This window comes from Protomyctophum bolini (assembly GCF_963924005.1).
Source record: "Protomyctophum bolini genome assembly, chromosome: 4".
NCBI lineage: Eukaryota > Metazoa > Chordata > Actinopteri > Myctophiformes > Myctophidae > Protomyctophum > Protomyctophum bolini.
In genome coordinates this window covers 22773689-22791067 of record NC_137865.1, presented here as the reverse complement: position 1 = coordinate 22791067, position 17379 = coordinate 22773689, and the positions used below count along the sequence as shown (strand labels likewise).

Here is a 17379-nt window from a genome sequence, read left to right as displayed (position 1 = left end):
CCGTGGAGGTGGAGTTGGGTTTATTTGGCGCGTGCGCAATCGTTAATACTATTCAAAGCGGTATAAACTTTGCGAGAAACTGCGCGATCGTATAATCGCAAAGGAAGTTAAACCAGCGGCTGACGGCTGTATGCAGGAGTTAAATTGCAGCGGATGCACCAATGGACTGGTTTGGATTTGGCTTCAACGCTTTCGGACAAATATGTGATAATAATGAGAAGTTAAAAATAGACCAGCGTTGCACCGTTAAGGTGCTTAATCCAACCAATATTAAAGACTATGTAGATGCATCCAGCTGTCAACAAGACACCAACAAGAGAATAAATATTAGTCTAATCAGAGCAAGTTGGAGCCGGAGAGCATCTTTGTATTCAGAAGGTAACACTATTGTAGCCCTTTAGGGTTAGCTCTTTAATAATAATGATAATAATAATAATAATGCATTTTGGTAAAAGCTAAATATTCTAAAATGTAGCTTATTGAATTTCTATTTAGATGGTGGTGGTGTGTGCCTGTCGGGGTTTGGCTTAGGAGGAGTGACAGATGCATGTTGCCATGGATGCAAGGATGCTCAGATAAGCGAAGAATATGTGACACTGGCTTTCCCAGACAGGATAGAGTCGTGGAAAACGGGGAACAACGACAAGACACCAGTTTGGAGCATGGACATGAAAACACAGTCGGAGGAATCTGGTAGCTTACTCTAATGATATCCTGAAAGTCGAAGACCTGAATGTTAATTTAACTCTGAGTGCACAAATGGAACCAAGTGAACCTGTCCACTTCCACACTGTCTATACATTGAAACTGGAGGTTTTATGATGAATTGTATATACATCTAGCGTCTGTTCTTTTTCTCATTCTAGAGACCTCACTTTATCTCCCATTAGTCCCAGGGGGATACATAGCTGCAAAACCTCCCATCTATCGCCCTATATCTCCTCAGCTGAAGGCAGTCCATCTAGCATTGGGGGCCGATCATGCCTTACTTCTCAGTGCAACTGGAGCTATGTACACCTGGGGGTCAGGCAGGTAAAGGTACAAGCAAAATTAGCCCTGAATGCTTAGCTTTAACTGACTTACCTGCCATCATTTGTGTTTTTCTTTTTTATTCATAGCCACGGTCAGTTGGGACATGAAGTTCTCAGTTCTGAGCAGGAGCCCAGGGCGGTTGAGGCCCTCTGGGGGTTGCCAATGAGCTTTGTGGCTGCTGGGGGCTGGCACTCTGCCTGCATTAGTGGTGAGACTAATCACTAATGCCTCATATATTCTCTGCTCCGTCATATGACGGTGGCATGCACTGAAAAAGGCAGACCTACAGTACAAGTACAAGGTCGGCTATATGCGTAGATCTATGCCCAAAAAGGAATGCATCAGGGGAATTAATGTAGACCAATTTTGTCAACAGCTGGGGGTGACCTGTATGTGTGGGGTTGGAATAAGAGTGGCCAGCTCGGCTTCCCATCACAGACTCTACGAAAAGAGCAGCACGGAAGGAGATCAGGTTAGACTATTCCTTCAATTGCCTATTCTGGGCATGTCTTACAGGGCGAATATTTTGGGGAAAATAGCTGTACTGTGTGTTGTGAGCTTGGGGGACTCTGGGAAACAGGCAGGCAACATTTTGGGGAATATGATCCACATTACCTTTTCCAAAGTTAGAGGAAATCTACCATTGCCAGCCAAGCTGACAATCCTGACAGTGAACATATTCAGTTTAGCTGCTAATCAGAATTATACAACAGAATAAGTCAATCAAATTGTCTGCTTGACGTACTGTACTCACTCTGATCTGCCAGTAGATCAAAAATACATTGTTGCCCATATCTGGTTTAAAGCTTCAATTTAGCATTTTATGTCCGAGAGGTAATTGAATTGTAAAGGTAACAAACAGGATTTGAACCCGGGTCTCCCATGTCGAAGACCAAACATCTACCACTCAACAAAATAATCTTTATAATAAATGTTTTTTTCTTTTTCAAAAACGTATCACTTACTCTCCTTGTGAGTAAGTTACAGTTTTAAGCTTTAACAGTAAACAGAAACTATCTGTACTGTATACAACAGAATTGTGCCAGGATGCCAGCACATCTACATGTGATGAGACTCAGGAAGGTGGGGAGCAGAGCGACGTGTTCATATCCATCCAGGCTTTCCCAGCACTGTTGGACATTGATCCATCATGTGAAGTCACTAAGGTCAGCTGTGGGTCCAGACACACTGCAGCAGTAACAGGCAAGAGACCATCTCACGAGCTGTACTAAATCAGTTACCACATTTGTCAGATCACCATCAATGTCATTTGATCATTCATTTTATGATTTATTTTATTTTGAATTTCAGACACTGGTTACCTCTACACTTGGGGCTGGGGTAAGAATGTATCTTATAAACCATCAAGTAATTTCCTTGTTGTTTCACCACTTCTCGCAAATGTACTATGACTTTGTAGATATAATTACAAGTGCCAACTAACGAAATTATTTGGAAGAAAGAAAACACATTTACCCCTGTATTTACTATAGCAATAAAAGCTGATCTACAAGCTAATAACACGTTGCATCGCAATGCACTAGGATAAAAGTATTCAATTATGACATGCTGCATTCTCAATATAGGGATGCTAAAGTTAGGTGTCTTACTTTATCACTGACCTATTATTAATTGTTGATACAGGTGACTATGGCCAGCTAGGACACAAGACCACACTGAGCTCAGACGAACCACAGCATGTGGACTTCTTCAAGGAGAAAGGATTACGTGTAGTAGATGTAGTATGTGGTGCATGGAACACCTTTGCTGCAGCGATCAATGAGGAAGTGGTTACATCTTAAAATAAATGCTGTGGGAGTTTGATTATTATTTACAAAGGACTTTGGATCTTCCATCTTGTGTTGTGAGCACAATAACCATGTTTTGGATAAAATATTGTGCCTGTTTATTCGCTGAGCCTTACATGAAAGAATAGAAATTATTATGTTAAAGACATACACAACAACATATCTTACACATACACATGTGTTTTTATTTTTCCTAAAAAAAAAGATAGGAAAGGCATTTCATTGCATAGACATTACATAATACAGCTCAGACCATAAAAATCCAGGTAAATATAAATTAAGGCAAATCAAATCTAAAATTGATGTGAAATAGGAAAACAGTAGATTATAGATAGAATTGAGGATACCAGATCCTTTTCCATATCCTGTCTTCACAGCACAATCTTGAAAGAACTGGAGAAAAACAAGTAGTATATCAGTCATCATATCCTGTCTTCACAGCACAATCTTGAAAGAACTGGAGAAAAACTAGTATATCAGTCATACTACCGGTATTTAAGATTATGAATATAATCTCGAGATGCACTATATTGAAATCATGACCGATATCCGATCTCCGATTCTTTGCAGGGTCATATCGGCCAATACTATTATATTATATTTAAATTGTACTCATAGCTTTTAATTATGTTTTTTGTTTTGCTGTTGAAAGTAGATGGTATTAAAGCCCTCCTCTCTACAACAGCTGACAGTTTTAAAAAGACAGAGACAGGCAGAACCCAGGGGGGCAGTCAGACAGATATTTTGTGAAGCCACTAAGGAAATCGGGACTTCCTGAAAGTTCATATAATGGCCTGTTGTGGCGCTGTCATTGGGCCCAAAAAACCCCATAGCTCCATAGAGGTCCATGTATTTGGGCCCAACTTCACCTAGACTGTATACCTTAATAAACATGGTCATGAATACTTTCTGCTTCCAGTCACTAGTTTAAAGTCTCATTTCTCATGTCATAATATTCCTTTTGGAAAATGATGGTCCCATTTATTAAAATAATTACCATTAAGTCGAGTATGTTTTGAGGGGCGTGGCTACCGTTACAGTCTATGATCGGGAGCCACCCCCGTTCGAGTCAAAATAAAAACCAACGAAGAAGAAGGGGGGAAGTCCCGCCTCGTTGTCTGGGCCAGCCAATGGCCAGTTGGGCCCAAACGGATCTAGAAAGATGGCGATTTACAATTCAAGGACTGACAGGCTTCATCTTACGTCCATATCAGACCCGGAGAAAGGAAAGGTACTATGTTTACCCAGGGTAACTGGACTAAGCTCAAGAACTAGTTTACAGCCAGGCCCTGCTCAGAACGCATTGTCCATATTTTTTGAGTATATTAATAGAGACGTCACCGGATTTCTCCTCCCATCCACTTGCATTAAGTTGCTCAAAAGCGCATGAGGCGATTTCACTCCTCTTTCCGGGTAGGAACAGAGTGCATTCTGGGATGGATTGGGCCAAACACATGAACACGCACCAATATTCTCCAGCGCTTTCTCCATGCACACCCACCCTTCTAGACCAGAGAGCACGCTGGCTGGGCCAGGCTACTATTTGCGTCATCAATATCGGTGAAAATAATCTGGATTCGATACCGATATGGCATTTTCATGGCCGACTTCGATATGCTACCGAATACAGTTTATTATCGTGCACCTCAATACACATTTTGTGCAAACAGTAATTTGTTTTATTCACCTGACAAAATCTGGCGATCGTGAAATGACGTGTTGAAACTCTGAGAGATTCACTGTTCCGTCCTTGTCGATGTCTGACTCTTCAAGAATCTAAGATTTGGGCAAAAATATCAATCTGTTAGACCAGTGTTTCCCAAACAGATATTTACAATCCATTTTGGGTCGTGGACCTGTTTTATGGGTCTCAACTTGAAAATAATATCCTGTATATCTGTATATCTTTCTTCTATTTTTTACCTTTCTTACAATTGTGGTTACTTTTTTTCAAAAATAGTTTCAGACGTTTTCAGGACAAAAACAAAATTCCAGAAATGTTCAATATGTTTGCATCACAATGTGTTTTGCGCTTGTAGATCGGTTAAGTATGATTATGATTAATTCATAATGTATTTTTGTAAGTGTGGGTCCCACTCTCTTTTGGGTCTCTGAAAATGTTTTGGAAACTTAGACCAACAGACACAATCATAACTTGTTCACATAGCCTTTCCGAACTACAACTGCTTTATAAGCTAAATAAAATTAAACAAATTTTCTTTAAAAAAAAAAAGGCCCATAGAGAAGTAGTTATATAGAATGTGGAAGTGAAAAACAATTTTGCTCAAAAGCTCTGGGCATAGATTAGTAGATTTGGTTACCCTGCCATTCTGCCAATGTTTCTAGAAGCATCATTGAACTCACATTGCTAATGAGCTGTCTCATTTCATCGGGGGTCAGTCTTGTGTCGTCCGTCTCACCAGTCAGACAGTTTACCAGTTTCTCCAGGTCTCCTTGATCCAGTGTGCCATCGTCATCAAAGTCTAAATAAATAATAGAAACCGGTAGCAACCTTCAATCTGACAATCAACAATGAAATGTACGCCTTTATGGGTACCAAATAATTAATTGAATTGGTTATTTATTTTTTAATAATACAATGAAAGATTTTCGATAATTGGGAAAATAGCAGATCTACAATCGAAACATGTCGAGATTGTAGATTATTTTGTGTGACACCACACCAGGGCTTATATGGTTAAACTAATAAATGTAGTCGATTGTCATTCATTCGTTGATATATACAAAATAAAGGAATATTTAGAAAACTTTGATTAATCGAAAAAGCTAAATAACCACTAAGATGCTAATCAATAGTCGCAGCAATACTGAAATGTATGAACGTGATTACCAAAAATGCGGAACGCATAGTGGGACTTGATTTCCAGAGTAGCTGAGTCACTGAAGGCACTCAGCAGATCCAGGAAGTCCTCAAAGGTGAGACTTCCATCCTTGGCTTCGGATGTCGAGAATACCTGACAGATTCGTTTACGAAAAGGGTTGGACTGTGGGAGTATAAGTTGGCAAAAAGAGTACAAGGGTCAGGCATACCTTATCAATGTTATAAATACCTGTATGCTTCCTCTTTACACAATACCAAACTCAGGTGACGGACCAAGTAAACAATACATAGTCAATTAGCACTTATAATAACCATATGTATTTTTAACCAATAATTAACCACACAATTTATCATTAGTACCTTGAGTTCTGGCAGTGTAAGAATGGTCCCCATTGACACACTGGGAGGGTTTTCGGTTCCACCTTCTTTGATAATCAGTTCATTGAAACGCTTGTGTGCACTAAAGAAAAAGACATATTCTGAATTGCCACCAAGCAAACTTCAAATATTAACATACATAAAATAATAGTATAGGGACGGGTCATCCTTATAGCAGCAAGCATGTATGTTTGCAGACTTGGATCAAAACTGTCGAGATATTTCTGTCAGACATCAGTGATGGTTAAAAGTACTCACATTTTTCTTAAGTAAAAGTATCATTACCTCAATGTAAAAAATACACTGTCACAAGTAAAATTACAAAACTATTGGCATCAATATAAAGGACCAAAGGTAATGTCCCATTTCAAGTATTCAAAATGTATACAAATCTTTAGAAAATAGCAGCTCTCCAAGCTCACAAAGCTGCCGAAATATATAGAGCTTAAAGTTAAGTGGTTAATGTATATTTAGTAATAAAAATCGAAATCTAAAAGGTGAACAGTAACTAAAGTTTTCAAATAATTGTAGGAGTAAAAGTACTTCATTTGTGCATTATAAAAGTAGCCTACTGAAAATTTGAAATACTCCACTAAAGCACAGTACTTGAGTATTGAGTAATGTACTTAGTTACTTTTAGACTACTGCCAATAATGACTCAAACCTCTTGTCTTACAGTCTTGATCCAAGGTTAGTATGTGTGTAGCATAATGATTGTCAACATGTGATGACACGCAGTCACACATTAGCTTACTTACAGAAGAATTTCCTGCTTTGTTAGAAATGTCAACTCCTGAAAATACAAGAAAGCACATCCTATATGACACGCCTAGGCCCAGAATCATGACTTCATTACAAATAACTCAAGATGAAAAATAAACTTTTTCGTGAATGCAGAATTAATTATTTCCTACTGTAATTGGACAGCTGCTACTATGATAGCCATGATTCATGACTCTCGTATAATCATCATGGCAGTCATGTTTCAGGGCTACTACTATGACAACTATCACCACACAGAGTTCTCAAATTTACTTTTGGCAACTTCCAAGCAAAAATCTCTCGTATTCTGTGAGAACAGTGAGTCGTGAGATAATTTTCAGTTGCTTGGAATAGTTGAGCACTGCAGTAAAGTTTTCAGTGTTTAGACACATCATCAACGTTCTGTTTGCTACTTACTTGATATTCATTCAACACATCCTTCCCCATTTGGCTTGCTGATGTTCCCATTGTGTATTTTTCAACTTTAAAAGGCACTTGTGTTGTTGTTGTGTTGTTACTCGAAGTTTACAGCTCCGATGGCTGACTGATTACTTCCTTTTCCTGTAGTTGTACGTATTTGCGTAACGGATTGCCATAGCAATATTTGCATACAGCGCGCCTCTCGTAGCTCAGTACAGGTCGTCCCATATGAGTGGACAGCGCTCCCTGGGGCCCAAAAGGTTGAATGACGTGTGAAATGAGTGACTATAGATTCAATCAAATAAATTCCATTATTTTACGGTTTTGACTTTTCACTTAAATTTACTTGGCTAAATTGGCTTGGTGTTTCAGAGGTATAGGCATTAGAAAAAACAAGGATGCAAATGCAATATGTGTTACCCTGAATCCCTCGTGTGTTTGCAACTGTAAAATTATAACAGAAGATTATTCAACATATTATTATTTTATTTTTATTGCGGTCTACCATGTAGTTGCAAATGGCCTGATAAACAAAACAACAACACAACAACCGTAGACCTTTTTCTTTTTAAATCAATCCATCATCTACACACACATCATATATAGGCCTATATATAAATGATGCCATCTTCATTCAAAGCTTTTAAATTTGACTATGCTGTATACAATATCAAAATACTCGTTTTTCTAACAGTACTACTCAAGACATCTTTATACAAATGACAAAATATGAGGATCGCAGGAACAGATGGTGGTGATTTGTATGGCCTTAGGAAGCTGAGGAGGCCCATTTACTACTCCCAGCTTGCTTTTTCTGAAATTAAAACAAACAATTAAATGGATCAGTCGCATTCTCCATAAAGTGATCAGATAATAAAATCATACATAGTAGTGACCAGTCATAATATCCTAGGGCTTTATCTATCAAGACCACTCACAATAGTAATCCTTATTTGGAATTTGTCTTTGTTTATTTCCAGTTTGAATGTTCCAGTTTGATGATGTGGACATGTAAATAAAGTAACTAAGTACATGTACTCAAGTATACTGTACCTAAAAACAATTTTGAGGTATTATTTAATAGCTTCAGTATTTACAATTTAAATAATTTTACTTCTACCCCACTACATCTCAGATGATTATTGATTGATAATGATTATTACAAAACACTTAAGCCCAATATATATTTCAGCCATTTGACAATTGCAGATCTACATGCTCACAATGTGTCGCAAATTCGCAATGCAACATATTGTGAGCTTGTAGATTTCCTATTTTCAAAATATGTTTTTTTTTACATTTTTTACTTGTTAAACTACATTTACTTTTGGTATGATACTTTTGTACTTGTACACTTTGAATACACAGGACTTCTGCTTGTAACAGAATATATTACAGTACATTGCAGTATTGATACTGTTACTAAAGTAAAGCATGTGCGTACTTCTTCCATCAATGGTCAGACCAGGGTGCCTGGGTTACCTGACTGATGTGGCTGCTGTTATGGGAGAGGCTGATTTGAGGAGTTAGGAAGGAGATGGAATCAGCTCCTCAGGAGTAATTAGCAGATAAATGGAGAAGGCTTAAGGCCTATTAATACTTTTAGGTGATAAGTTCAAGGAGACCACTGAAACGGTGGTTAGTAAAAACACTAAACAGAGATGTGTTGGGGTGAGCGGTGAGTCGCTTATCACTGTGGCGTCATAGTTTTCTGTGGTCACCTTATCACCTAAAAGTATGAACAGGCCTTTAGTGGGGAAACTGCAATCACAGGACTGTGTGGAGATCTTTATAACCATTACCCCTTTTAATGTGTGTGTTAATGTAAGAATGATAGTGAAATTGAAGACAACAACAGCTGATTGAGCAGATGAATCATATTACATGCACTGCAGGTACAGCAAAATTATTTATTACACACCTGTCCTGGTTCCCTCTTTGGTCGACTCAGCTGGAACACCGATGCCGTACTCATTTTCTCCCATGACTCTGAAGAAGTAGATTCCTCCCTCCACCAGGTCAGCCACCTTATAGGACAGGCGGTGGCAGGTGTCAGTGACTCTTGTCCATCCCCTTAGGCTGATCTCCCGCATGTCAACAAGGTAGTTGTTTACAGGAGCGCCTCCCTCGTTCACCGGGGTGTCCCAGGTAACGGTGAGTGAGGTTGTGGTCGCATCTTTGACTGTGACTCGAGTTGGAGGACCAGGGGAATCCAGCACCCTCACGTTCAGGGTCAGGCTAGCCTTTCCAACTGCATTCTGCAGTGTCACTGTGTATTTACCAGAGTCATCTCTTGTTGCCCCTTCGACTGTCAAGGAAGTGGCAGATCTGGTGGTGTTGATGAGACCCCTGACTCTCAGCTCTACATCTGCCTTGTCCCATGTCACACTAGGAACAGGCTTGCCCTTGAAAGGCACGTTCAAAGTGAATGTGCTTCCATCCTTTACAAGTTGTGTTTTCCTCATCTCATTGCTAATGTCAAACACGGGCTCTTCCTCTCTTTCCATGGATACTTGAGGATCTGACTCCAGGCTGGGCTCACTCACACCCATCTTGTTTATGGATCTGATGACAAACACATATTCTTCCCCCGGTGTGAGTCCAGCTACTGTGGCCTCTGTGTTTTCTGTGTTCAGAACACCGACACTCCAATCTTCATCCGTCGCTTTCCTGTATTCAACTCTGTAACAAGTCACAGCGGTGCCACCATCAAACAGTGGCTTGTTCCATGACAAGGTGATGGAGGACCTGGTGGAGTCAACTATGGTGGGCTTTGCTGGAGGGGAAGGCAGAAACTTGGGATCCTCTGCCAAGGTGAGTGGACTTGGATCGCTGGCTTCACTGAGGCCTGCAGCATTTTCTGCAAAGACTCTAAATTCATACTCACTTCCCTCACGCAGGCAGGTGGCTTTGACTCTCAGGTCATACACAGGTTTCTTATTGACTCTGACCCAGCGCAGGCCCTGCTTCTCCCGCTTCTCAATGATGTAACCAGCGATGCTGCTTCCACCATCGGAGGCAGGTCTATTCCAGCAGATTGTCATCGATTCACTGGACGCACTAGTGACCTCCACCTCTGTGGGTGCAGATGGGAGGGTATAGGGATCCACTGCCTTGACAGGCTCACTTTCCATGGTCTCACCTTCACCATACTTGTTCACTGCCCTCACCCTAAATAGGTATTCATTTCCTTTGATAAGCTTAGTGATTTTGCATGTTGTCGCCATCATGTCTCCGTATACCAAAGTCCAGGCTACACGGCTGGTCTCGCACTTCTCGATGATGTAGTACATGATCTCAGCACCACCAGATTCTGAAGGGGCACCCCAGTTCAGTGTGCATTTCTCTGCTGAAATTCCAGACACTTCCAATTGTCCAGCGGGCGGCCCAGGCCTGTCCAGCACCTTGCAGTTGATCGTTTTGGTTCTGGTGCCACCTACATTCTTTGCAGTCAGAACATACTGTCCAGAATCTTTCCTAATGGTGTCTTTGATGAGTAAAGAGGTGTGTGTCTTTGTGGAGGTTATCTCAAGTCTTCCCTTGGTATCAATATTTCTACCATTCTTAGACCAAGACACTGTAGGGAATGGACGGCCTGAGATATCAGCATCTATTCTGAAGAGGTCTCCTGCTTTGACAACCACCACCTGTCTGAATTTGTCCTCCAAGCCAATAGTAGGTGGCTCCACATCATGCTTCACTGTGACAGCTCCAGTGCCCTCAGAGGGTGCACTAAAGAGGTCAGCTGCATTCTTAGCAATAACACGAAAGTCATATTGTGCACCTTCTGTAAGGTCTGTCACTTCCAACAAGGTCTCCAATAAATTGTTGAAGTTGCACTTAAGCCAGCAGCCATCTGGGAGCTCTTTATGCTCAACAATGTAACTGGTAATTTTGTATCCGCCGTCATATTCTGGTTTGTCCCAGGAGAGAGAAACAGTGTCATTAGTTATATTAGACACTGTTAAGTTGCATGGAGGATCACACTGATCTCTAGCAGCGACAGGCTCAGAAGCCTTACTACAGGGCCCGACGCCGGCTATGTTCTCAGCACAGACACGAAACTCATATATTAGACCCTCTTCAATGCTCGCTACCTTGAATTGATTCTCTGACACCAAGACCCGGTTTAACTTTGTCCATAATATACTGCTTTGATCTTTGCATTCAATGTGATAACCAATGACAGGGCTGCCACCATCACTGTCTGGCTTGTTCCAAGCAACCACCATGATGGACTTGGAAGCATGGGCAACATGGAGGTTGGTTGGAGGACCTGGAGGCTTGAATGGATACTGGGCCACAACTGGTTCAGTGTCAACGAAGTGGCTCTTGCCGTAGCGATTCTCCGCTGCGATACGGAAATGATATTCAATGCCTTGTGTCAGACGTGAGATTTTGATTGAGGTTCTAGCAACTGTTGCGGATACAGTCTGCCATGTTGTGGTGGTTGTGTCTCTCTTCTCTACAACATAGTTGTTTATTTGACACCCACCATTATAGACCGGGGGTTGCCATGACAGAGAGACAAAGTCAGCACTCACTTCATCCACAATAATATCACTTGGCGGTCCAGGTCTTTCAAGAATGTTTACAAAGATCTCAGCTGATTTGGTTCCCACTGAGTTGGTCAAAGTTATTTCATACACTCCAACATCCGTCCTGGTGGCATCTTTGATAACAATCTGAGATGATGCATCAGATGTCATCACATTTACCCTGCTTGTCTCCTTTAGCATGTTGCCATCTTTGCTCCAGGTCACCTCAGGCTGTGGTATGCCCTTGAATGGAACGTCAATCTTTAAATCATTCCCTGCCCTCACATCGTATGTGTTGGATTGCAAAGTAATGAAGGGCTCAAAGGCAACGTCCTTTACAGTAACAGGCATGGACAGTGCCTTTGGTTCACTCTTTCCTTTGTCATTAACTGCAGACACTCTAAATAAATACTCCTCCCCTGTTGTTAACCCAGTAATAGTTGTCTCCAGAGCTTTAATCTCAGTGCATACTGTCCATTTGTCATCTCTCTTGAACTGCATCTCTACAACATAGCCTGTGATTTTGCTTCCTCCATCATGGTCAGACTTCTCCCATGAGAGGTTCACACTGTTGTAAGTCATATCACACACTATAAGTTTGCCAGGAGGCAGTGGAGCTTGAGACATCTTGATAGCATCAGTTGTCTCCACTGGAAGTCCCACGCCAAACTCGTTTGCAGCCAGCACACGGAAATGGTAGAAGGATCCTTCCTGTAGATTGTCGATCTTGTATGAGTTTCTCACACAGTTACTACAGACACTTGTGAACGCCATTCTGGCATCCTCTCTCTTCTCTACAATGTAATGTGAGATCTTTGCTCCCCCGTCAATGAGAGGTGGTTCCCAGGAGATGGATACAGAGTCTCTTTTAACATCCTTCACCTCAAGGTTAGTCGGTGCACTGGGGGAGTCCAATATTTTGACACTGATAAACGCTGATTTTGTACCACTGCAATTCTCAAGACTCAACACGTACTTGCCAGTATCAAGTCTATTGACATTTTCGATAAGTAACACAGTGTAGGTGCCAGTTACTTCAATCTGTGCACGCCCACTGAGAGTACCATCCGCCTTTGACCATTTGACCTCAGGTTCGGGCCTCCCTCTGATGTTGACAAAGAGACGTAGCATGGAGCAGGCTCGGACACTCACCATCTTCCTCATATCAGCATCTAACTCAATCTCAGGTGCCTCCAGCTTCTCGGCTACAATTACAGGCCCGGGTACATCCACATGCTCTCCGAGTCCTGTAGTGTTTATGGCACGAATGCGAAAGTTATACTCTGCATTCTGTCTTAGTCCCTTCATGGTGTAATTTGTGTTCTCTACCCCAGTGAGTGGAGTGCACGTGATCCACTCATCTTCCGATTCTTCTTTCATTTCCACTGCGAATCCAGTGATGGTTGCTCCACCGTCGTAGATGGGCTTAGACCAGGCTAAGGACACTGTACTACTAGAGTGGTCTGTCACTTTGGGGTTGGTCGGAGGGCCAGGTGGGTAGGTAGCTTCACAGGCCTTAATGTAATCACTTGCCTCACTCGTTGGGCCAACACCACCCGCATTCTCTGCAGACACTCTAAACTCATAATAATGTCCCTCAGCGAGACCCGTGCATCGGAAACGTAGATCGTTTAGTCTTCTCTTGTTGCATTTGGTCCACCTGACACCATCTTTGTCTCGCTTCTCCAAGATGTAGCCATCAATCTCCGAGCCTCCATCGCTGTCTGGCCGTTCCCATGTCAGTACTATTGAGTCTCCGGTTACAGCGCTCGCTTGAGGAGTTGACGGTGCACTTGGTATTGAAAAGGGGTTTTGTGCAATCATTGGATCTGACTCCAGGGGCTCGCCAGTACCAAATTTATTCACTGCAGTAATTCTGAATACATATTCCTTGCCTGACACCAGTTTTGTCACTTTGTAAGAGGCTGCTTGGATTTCAGGTTCAACTACAGTCCAGGAGACGCGGCTGGTCTCCCTTTTCTCAAGAATGTAGTGGCTAACACTGGCACCTCCGTCATTCAAAGGGGGGTTCCAATAAAGTTGGCACTTCTCTGCGCTGATCACTTTTACCTTCAGATGTCCATCCGGAGGGCCAGGTCTATCCAAGACCTTCACATTAACTGGGTGAGTAGTATTTCCACCAATGTTACTTAGGCTCAAGACAAAGTTTCCCCCATCAACCCGTGCACAGTCTTTGATGATAAGAGTTGTATGAGTGAGGGTGGTTTTGACCTCCATCCTGGGTGTACCTTTGTCAATTTCCTTTCCATCCTTCAACCACCTCACCTCTGGGAGGGGTTTGCCAAAATAATCAGCATCAATAGTGAATGTCTCACCAGCTTGCATAACAGCAGTACTCTTGAATTTAGGATCTATGGATGCTATTGGAGCTTCAATAACGTCTTGAGCCATAATAGTTAAGCTCTGTGAGGGTGCGCTCCAAACACCAGCTCCATTTTTGGCAGTTACCCTAAACTCATAAGTCTGACCTCCAGTCAAGCATGTGACTGTAAACTGAGTTTCAATAACGCTGGTGTAGCTGGCCTTCATCCATCTGCCATCGGGCAGCTCCTTTTTCTCAACAACATAGCCTGTAATAGTGCTTCCGCCATCATAATGAGGTTTAGACCACTGTAGTGTGACATGCTCCCTAGTGATGACAATAGCTTCAGGTGCACCTGGTGAATCGCATGGGTCTCTAGCCACATAGCACTCCGATATCTTGCTAGCCTTGCTAAGGCCAGCAATATTCTCAGCAAAGACTTTGAATTCATATTCAATACCTTCCTCTAGTCCTGCTGTCTTGAAGCGTGTGTCAGGTATGGCGAGCTTGTTCAGCTTAGTCCACAGAATGCTGTTCTTCTCTTTGCGTTCAAGGTGGTAGCCAGTGACAGGGCTGCCTCCATCTTTTGTAGGAGGTGCCCATTCAACTATCATGTTGTACTTTGTTACTGTGGACACAAAGGGGGTGCCTGGAGCTTCAGGTTCACTGAAGGGATACTGTGCAGTGACGTTGGGAGAGCTGATCGAGGTGCTCTTTCCATGCCTGTTTTCAGCAAAAACCCTGAACTGGTACTCTGTGCCTGTCTTCAGCTTAGTGACTTTGATTGTGGTTCTTACTGTAGTTGCTGACACTGTCTGCCACGTTGTTGATGTGGTGTCACGTTTCTCTACTATGTAGTTTTCTAGCTGGCAGCCTCCTGTGTATTCAGGTGGCTCCCAAGAGATGGTGACAAAGTCAGAGCTGACTTCATCAATCCTTACAGGCCCAGTGGGAGGGCCAGGCTTTTCAAGAGTAACTACAGTAATATCTCCTGTAATCGTTCCACTACTGTTGGTTGCTGTGATCGAGTATTGGCCAGAATGCTCCCTGCTCGCATTTTTTATACGAAGGACTGTAGACGTTGCTGTTTTTGAAACATCCATCCTTGATGTCTCTTTAATTGCTTGACTATCTTTTTTCCATTCAACCTTTGGCGCTGGGTGTCCAATCACAGGAATCTCTACTTTAAGTTCTGCACCACCTTTGACGGTGAAAGTGGTGAAAGTTATCTCAAGCTTTGGCTTAATGGCTTTTTCCTTATCTGTGGCAGCTGGGTTTTCTGGTTGTTGTTCTCCTTTCTCTGCAGTATTGGGAAGCTGGTCTGGTGTGAAAAAGAAACATCAATTTAGTGTATAGAATAAATGAGTGAATATCAGGTAATGATACAATAGTATCACTTACCTTACAGTATAATAGATTCAGAATCATACTATATCTTCCAAATCTGCATATGAGCTGTGTAATCTACAGAATACTTCCTCAAGGGGCTATCCTTTCAATAAAATTCTGAGCAAATTCCTCAGCAAGTATTTCAAAAATATTTATTCCGTTAATTTTGAGTAGCCTACTTTATTAATTTTATTTGACTCTCTGAAAACAGACAAAAACTAAATATGCAATTAATAACAAGCTAGAGATTTGTATGTCTTTTAAGGAAGAACAGCTATACCGGTATGTATACAATAAAGTTAAACAACATCAACATGGTATGTTCATCCTGGTTTCAAATGACAACTAAACTACTCAACTGTATCACATTCACATACCATTGACAAAGAGTTTGGATGATGATGACTGGGAATCCTTAGCAGCAGTGAGCTTTTCCTCACTATCCTGTTTCAAGTTTATATTTAGATCTTTGTCATCGGCTTTGGCTCCCGTCTACAAAAATAAGAACAATAACAAATGGTCGATCATTAACTATAGAGAATTATAGTAGCATCTATAGCATTTTATAAGGGCAGGATCTTAAGACACTTTCTTATTATAAAGAGTAGGCCTACAGGTTGATCATAATACAGTAAGTAGTGAAAATGGAAACTCCCAAGCATATTTCAGTTTATTTGGAAGACCAAATAACAAGGTATTAATATATACTAGTACCCAAGAGAGGTCTATTGGTAGCACAAGAGGTAAAAATAACTTTAGAACAGCAGCATGACTAACTAGACTGCCAACTGTTGCCACACATAAAGATCCCTGTCTGTTCTTATATGTTGAAACCATAGCAGTTATTGAACAATAAGTCACTTAATGGGCAAAGAAGAATCCAAACTTGATTATGTTATGTCTCCTCTTATTTAAAATGGAAAGGAGAGGTCGCACAACTCGTAGTCCCGTTTTATTTACCAACGCTTCGACAAACGAGTTGCCTTCTTCAGGGTATGTCTCCTCTTATTATCACCACCCCTGTTAGTAAAGTGTAAACATATTAGGCCTACTGTCATCTGTTATTGCATATAAATAAAACGTGACTTACTTTATCTTCATTTGATTCCATCTTTTCTGTCCTTGTTTAGCCTTCCTTATTGATGTGATTTCAAGATGTGTCTACTGTGTTGAGTAGGCTACAGCAACGCTGAATGGCAGATATACACAGCTCTGCCAGTCTGCCTGTTTTATCTAGGAAGGCATGTATGTGGTGACTAAAATAACCAGGTTGCCTGATTGGCTAGTTGCTGTCCCTCGCAAAGTTAGGTAGTCTATATTATACTGAGAAGTGACTCAGCTTACTGTTATATACATGTTAGAGTTGGGTAAAACTTGAATAATAAACCCTCCTGGGGTTTCTTTCTCTTATTTTCTCATTGAGGTTTAGGAGTTTTTCCATCAGCCATTTGAGGGGTCCCCCAACACAACCCCAAATGATTGAGGGGTTCCCCCCCCCCCACCCACAGGGTTGTGTGTGTGTGTGTGTGTGTGTGTGTGTGTGTGTGTGTGTGTGTGTGTGTGTGTGTGTGTGTGTGTGTGTGTGTGTGTGTGTGTGTGTGTAAGGTGGCCCTTATGGTGTGAACAAACCAGAAGATGTTGACTGTTTCCTTTGTTAAATGGATAATGATAATGAATTTATTTATATAGGATGGCTTAAGGCTAAGCCCTTCAAATTGACTTGAATTAATTGATAATAATTTTGATTTGTTATTTGCGAGGACATGACATCCTATTCGTATGATGTTGGATTTCTTGATAATAATCTAAATGTTATGAATAATAAAAACATGACGAGTAAAAAAAAAAAAAGTAAGTTCCTTCCTGCCTGGTCTGTTAGGGCCTTGG

At 41.4% G+C, this 17379-nt stretch overlaps 3 protein-coding genes across 4 annotated transcripts; 1 reads left to right on the top strand and 2 right to left on the bottom strand.

Moving 5' to 3' along the window:
* Window positions 1–121: 121 nt before the first annotated feature.
* On the top strand, window positions 122–3236 carry rccd1 (RCC1 domain containing 1). Its single transcript, XM_080760985.1, has 8 exons — window positions 122–378; window positions 496–693; window positions 867–1032; window positions 1119–1240; window positions 1409–1504; window positions 2068–2235; window positions 2344–2373; window positions 2677–3236. The coding sequence occupies exons 1-8, from the start codon at window positions 162–164 to the stop codon at window positions 2832–2834; spliced, it is 1155 nt and encodes a 384-aa protein (XP_080617111.1). The 5' UTR covers window positions 122–161; the 3' UTR covers window positions 2835–3236.
* On the bottom strand, window positions 3003–7400 carry cib1 (calcium and integrin binding 1 (calmyrin)). Of its 2 annotated transcripts, none has more exons than XM_080760987.1 (7): window positions 7240–7400; window positions 6819–6853; window positions 6043–6142; window positions 5692–5845; window positions 5205–5323; window positions 4528–4616; window positions 3003–3233 (listed from the first exon to the last, which is right to left on the bottom strand). In XM_080760987.1, the coding sequence occupies exons 1-7, from the start codon at window positions 7288–7290 to the stop codon at window positions 3212–3214; spliced, it is 570 nt and encodes a 189-aa protein (XP_080617113.1). In that variant the 5' UTR covers window positions 7291–7400; the 3' UTR covers window positions 3003–3211. The 2 variants fall into 2 exon arrangements, with proteins under 2 accessions (XP_080617113.1, XP_080617112.1); XM_080760986.1 differs by lacking the exon at window positions 3003–3233 and adding an exon at window positions 3249–3297.
* Window positions 7401–7726: 326 nt separating this feature from the next.
* Window positions 7727–16704, bottom strand: LOC308314392 (titin-like). The gene is made up of 4 exons (XM_080762010.1): window positions 16583–16704; window positions 15870–15984; window positions 9164–15424; window positions 7727–8056 (listed from the first exon to the last, which is right to left on the bottom strand). Exons 1-4 carry the CDS (start codon window positions 16601–16603, stop codon window positions 8037–8039), a joined length of 6417 nt encoding a protein of 2138 aa, XP_080618136.1. The 5' UTR covers window positions 16604–16704; the 3' UTR covers window positions 7727–8036.
* Window positions 16705–17379: the final 675 nt, after the last annotated feature.

What these genes read in the sequence shown, in the direction of transcription:
- rccd1 (XM_080760985.1), top strand. Translation starts at nt 162, where the DNA reads ATGGACTGGTTTGGATTTGGCTTCAACGCTTTCGGACAAATATGTGAT. An exon ending in ACACACTGCAGCAGTAACAG is followed by an intron (nt 2,236 to 2,343) that starts GCAAGAGACCAT and finishes TTTGAATTTCAG; the next exon opens with ACACTGGTTACCTCTACACT. An exon ending in CCTCTACACTTGGGGCTGGG is followed by an intron (nt 2,374 to 2,676) that starts GTAAGAATGTAT and finishes TTGTTGATACAG; the next exon opens with GTGACTATGGCCAGCTAGGA.
- LOC308314392 (XM_080762010.1), bottom strand. Translation starts at nt 16,603, where the DNA reads ATGGAATCAAATGAAGATAAA. An exon ending in ATCCAAACTCTTTGTCAATG is followed by an intron (nt 15,425 to 15,869) that starts GTATGTGAATGT and finishes TTTTCACACCAG; the next exon opens with ACCAGCTTCCCAATACTGCA. An exon ending in CAAAGAGGGAACCAGGACAG is followed by an intron (nt 8,057 to 9,163) that starts GTGTGTAATAAA and finishes TTTTAATTTCAG; the next exon opens with AAAAAGCAAGCTGGGAGTAG.
- cib1 (XM_080760987.1), bottom strand. Translation starts at nt 7,290, where the DNA reads ATGGGAACATCAGCAAGCCAAATGGGGAAGGATGTGTTGAATGAATAT. An exon ending in ATGTGTTGAATGAATATCAA is followed by an intron (nt 6,854 to 7,239) that starts GTAAGTAGCAAA and finishes TTGTATTTTCAG; the next exon opens with GAGTTGACATTTCTAACAAA. An exon ending in CTATGCGTTCCGCATTTTTG is followed by an intron (nt 5,324 to 5,691) that starts GTAATCACGTTC and finishes TTATTTATTTAG; the next exon opens with ACTTTGATGACGATGGCACA.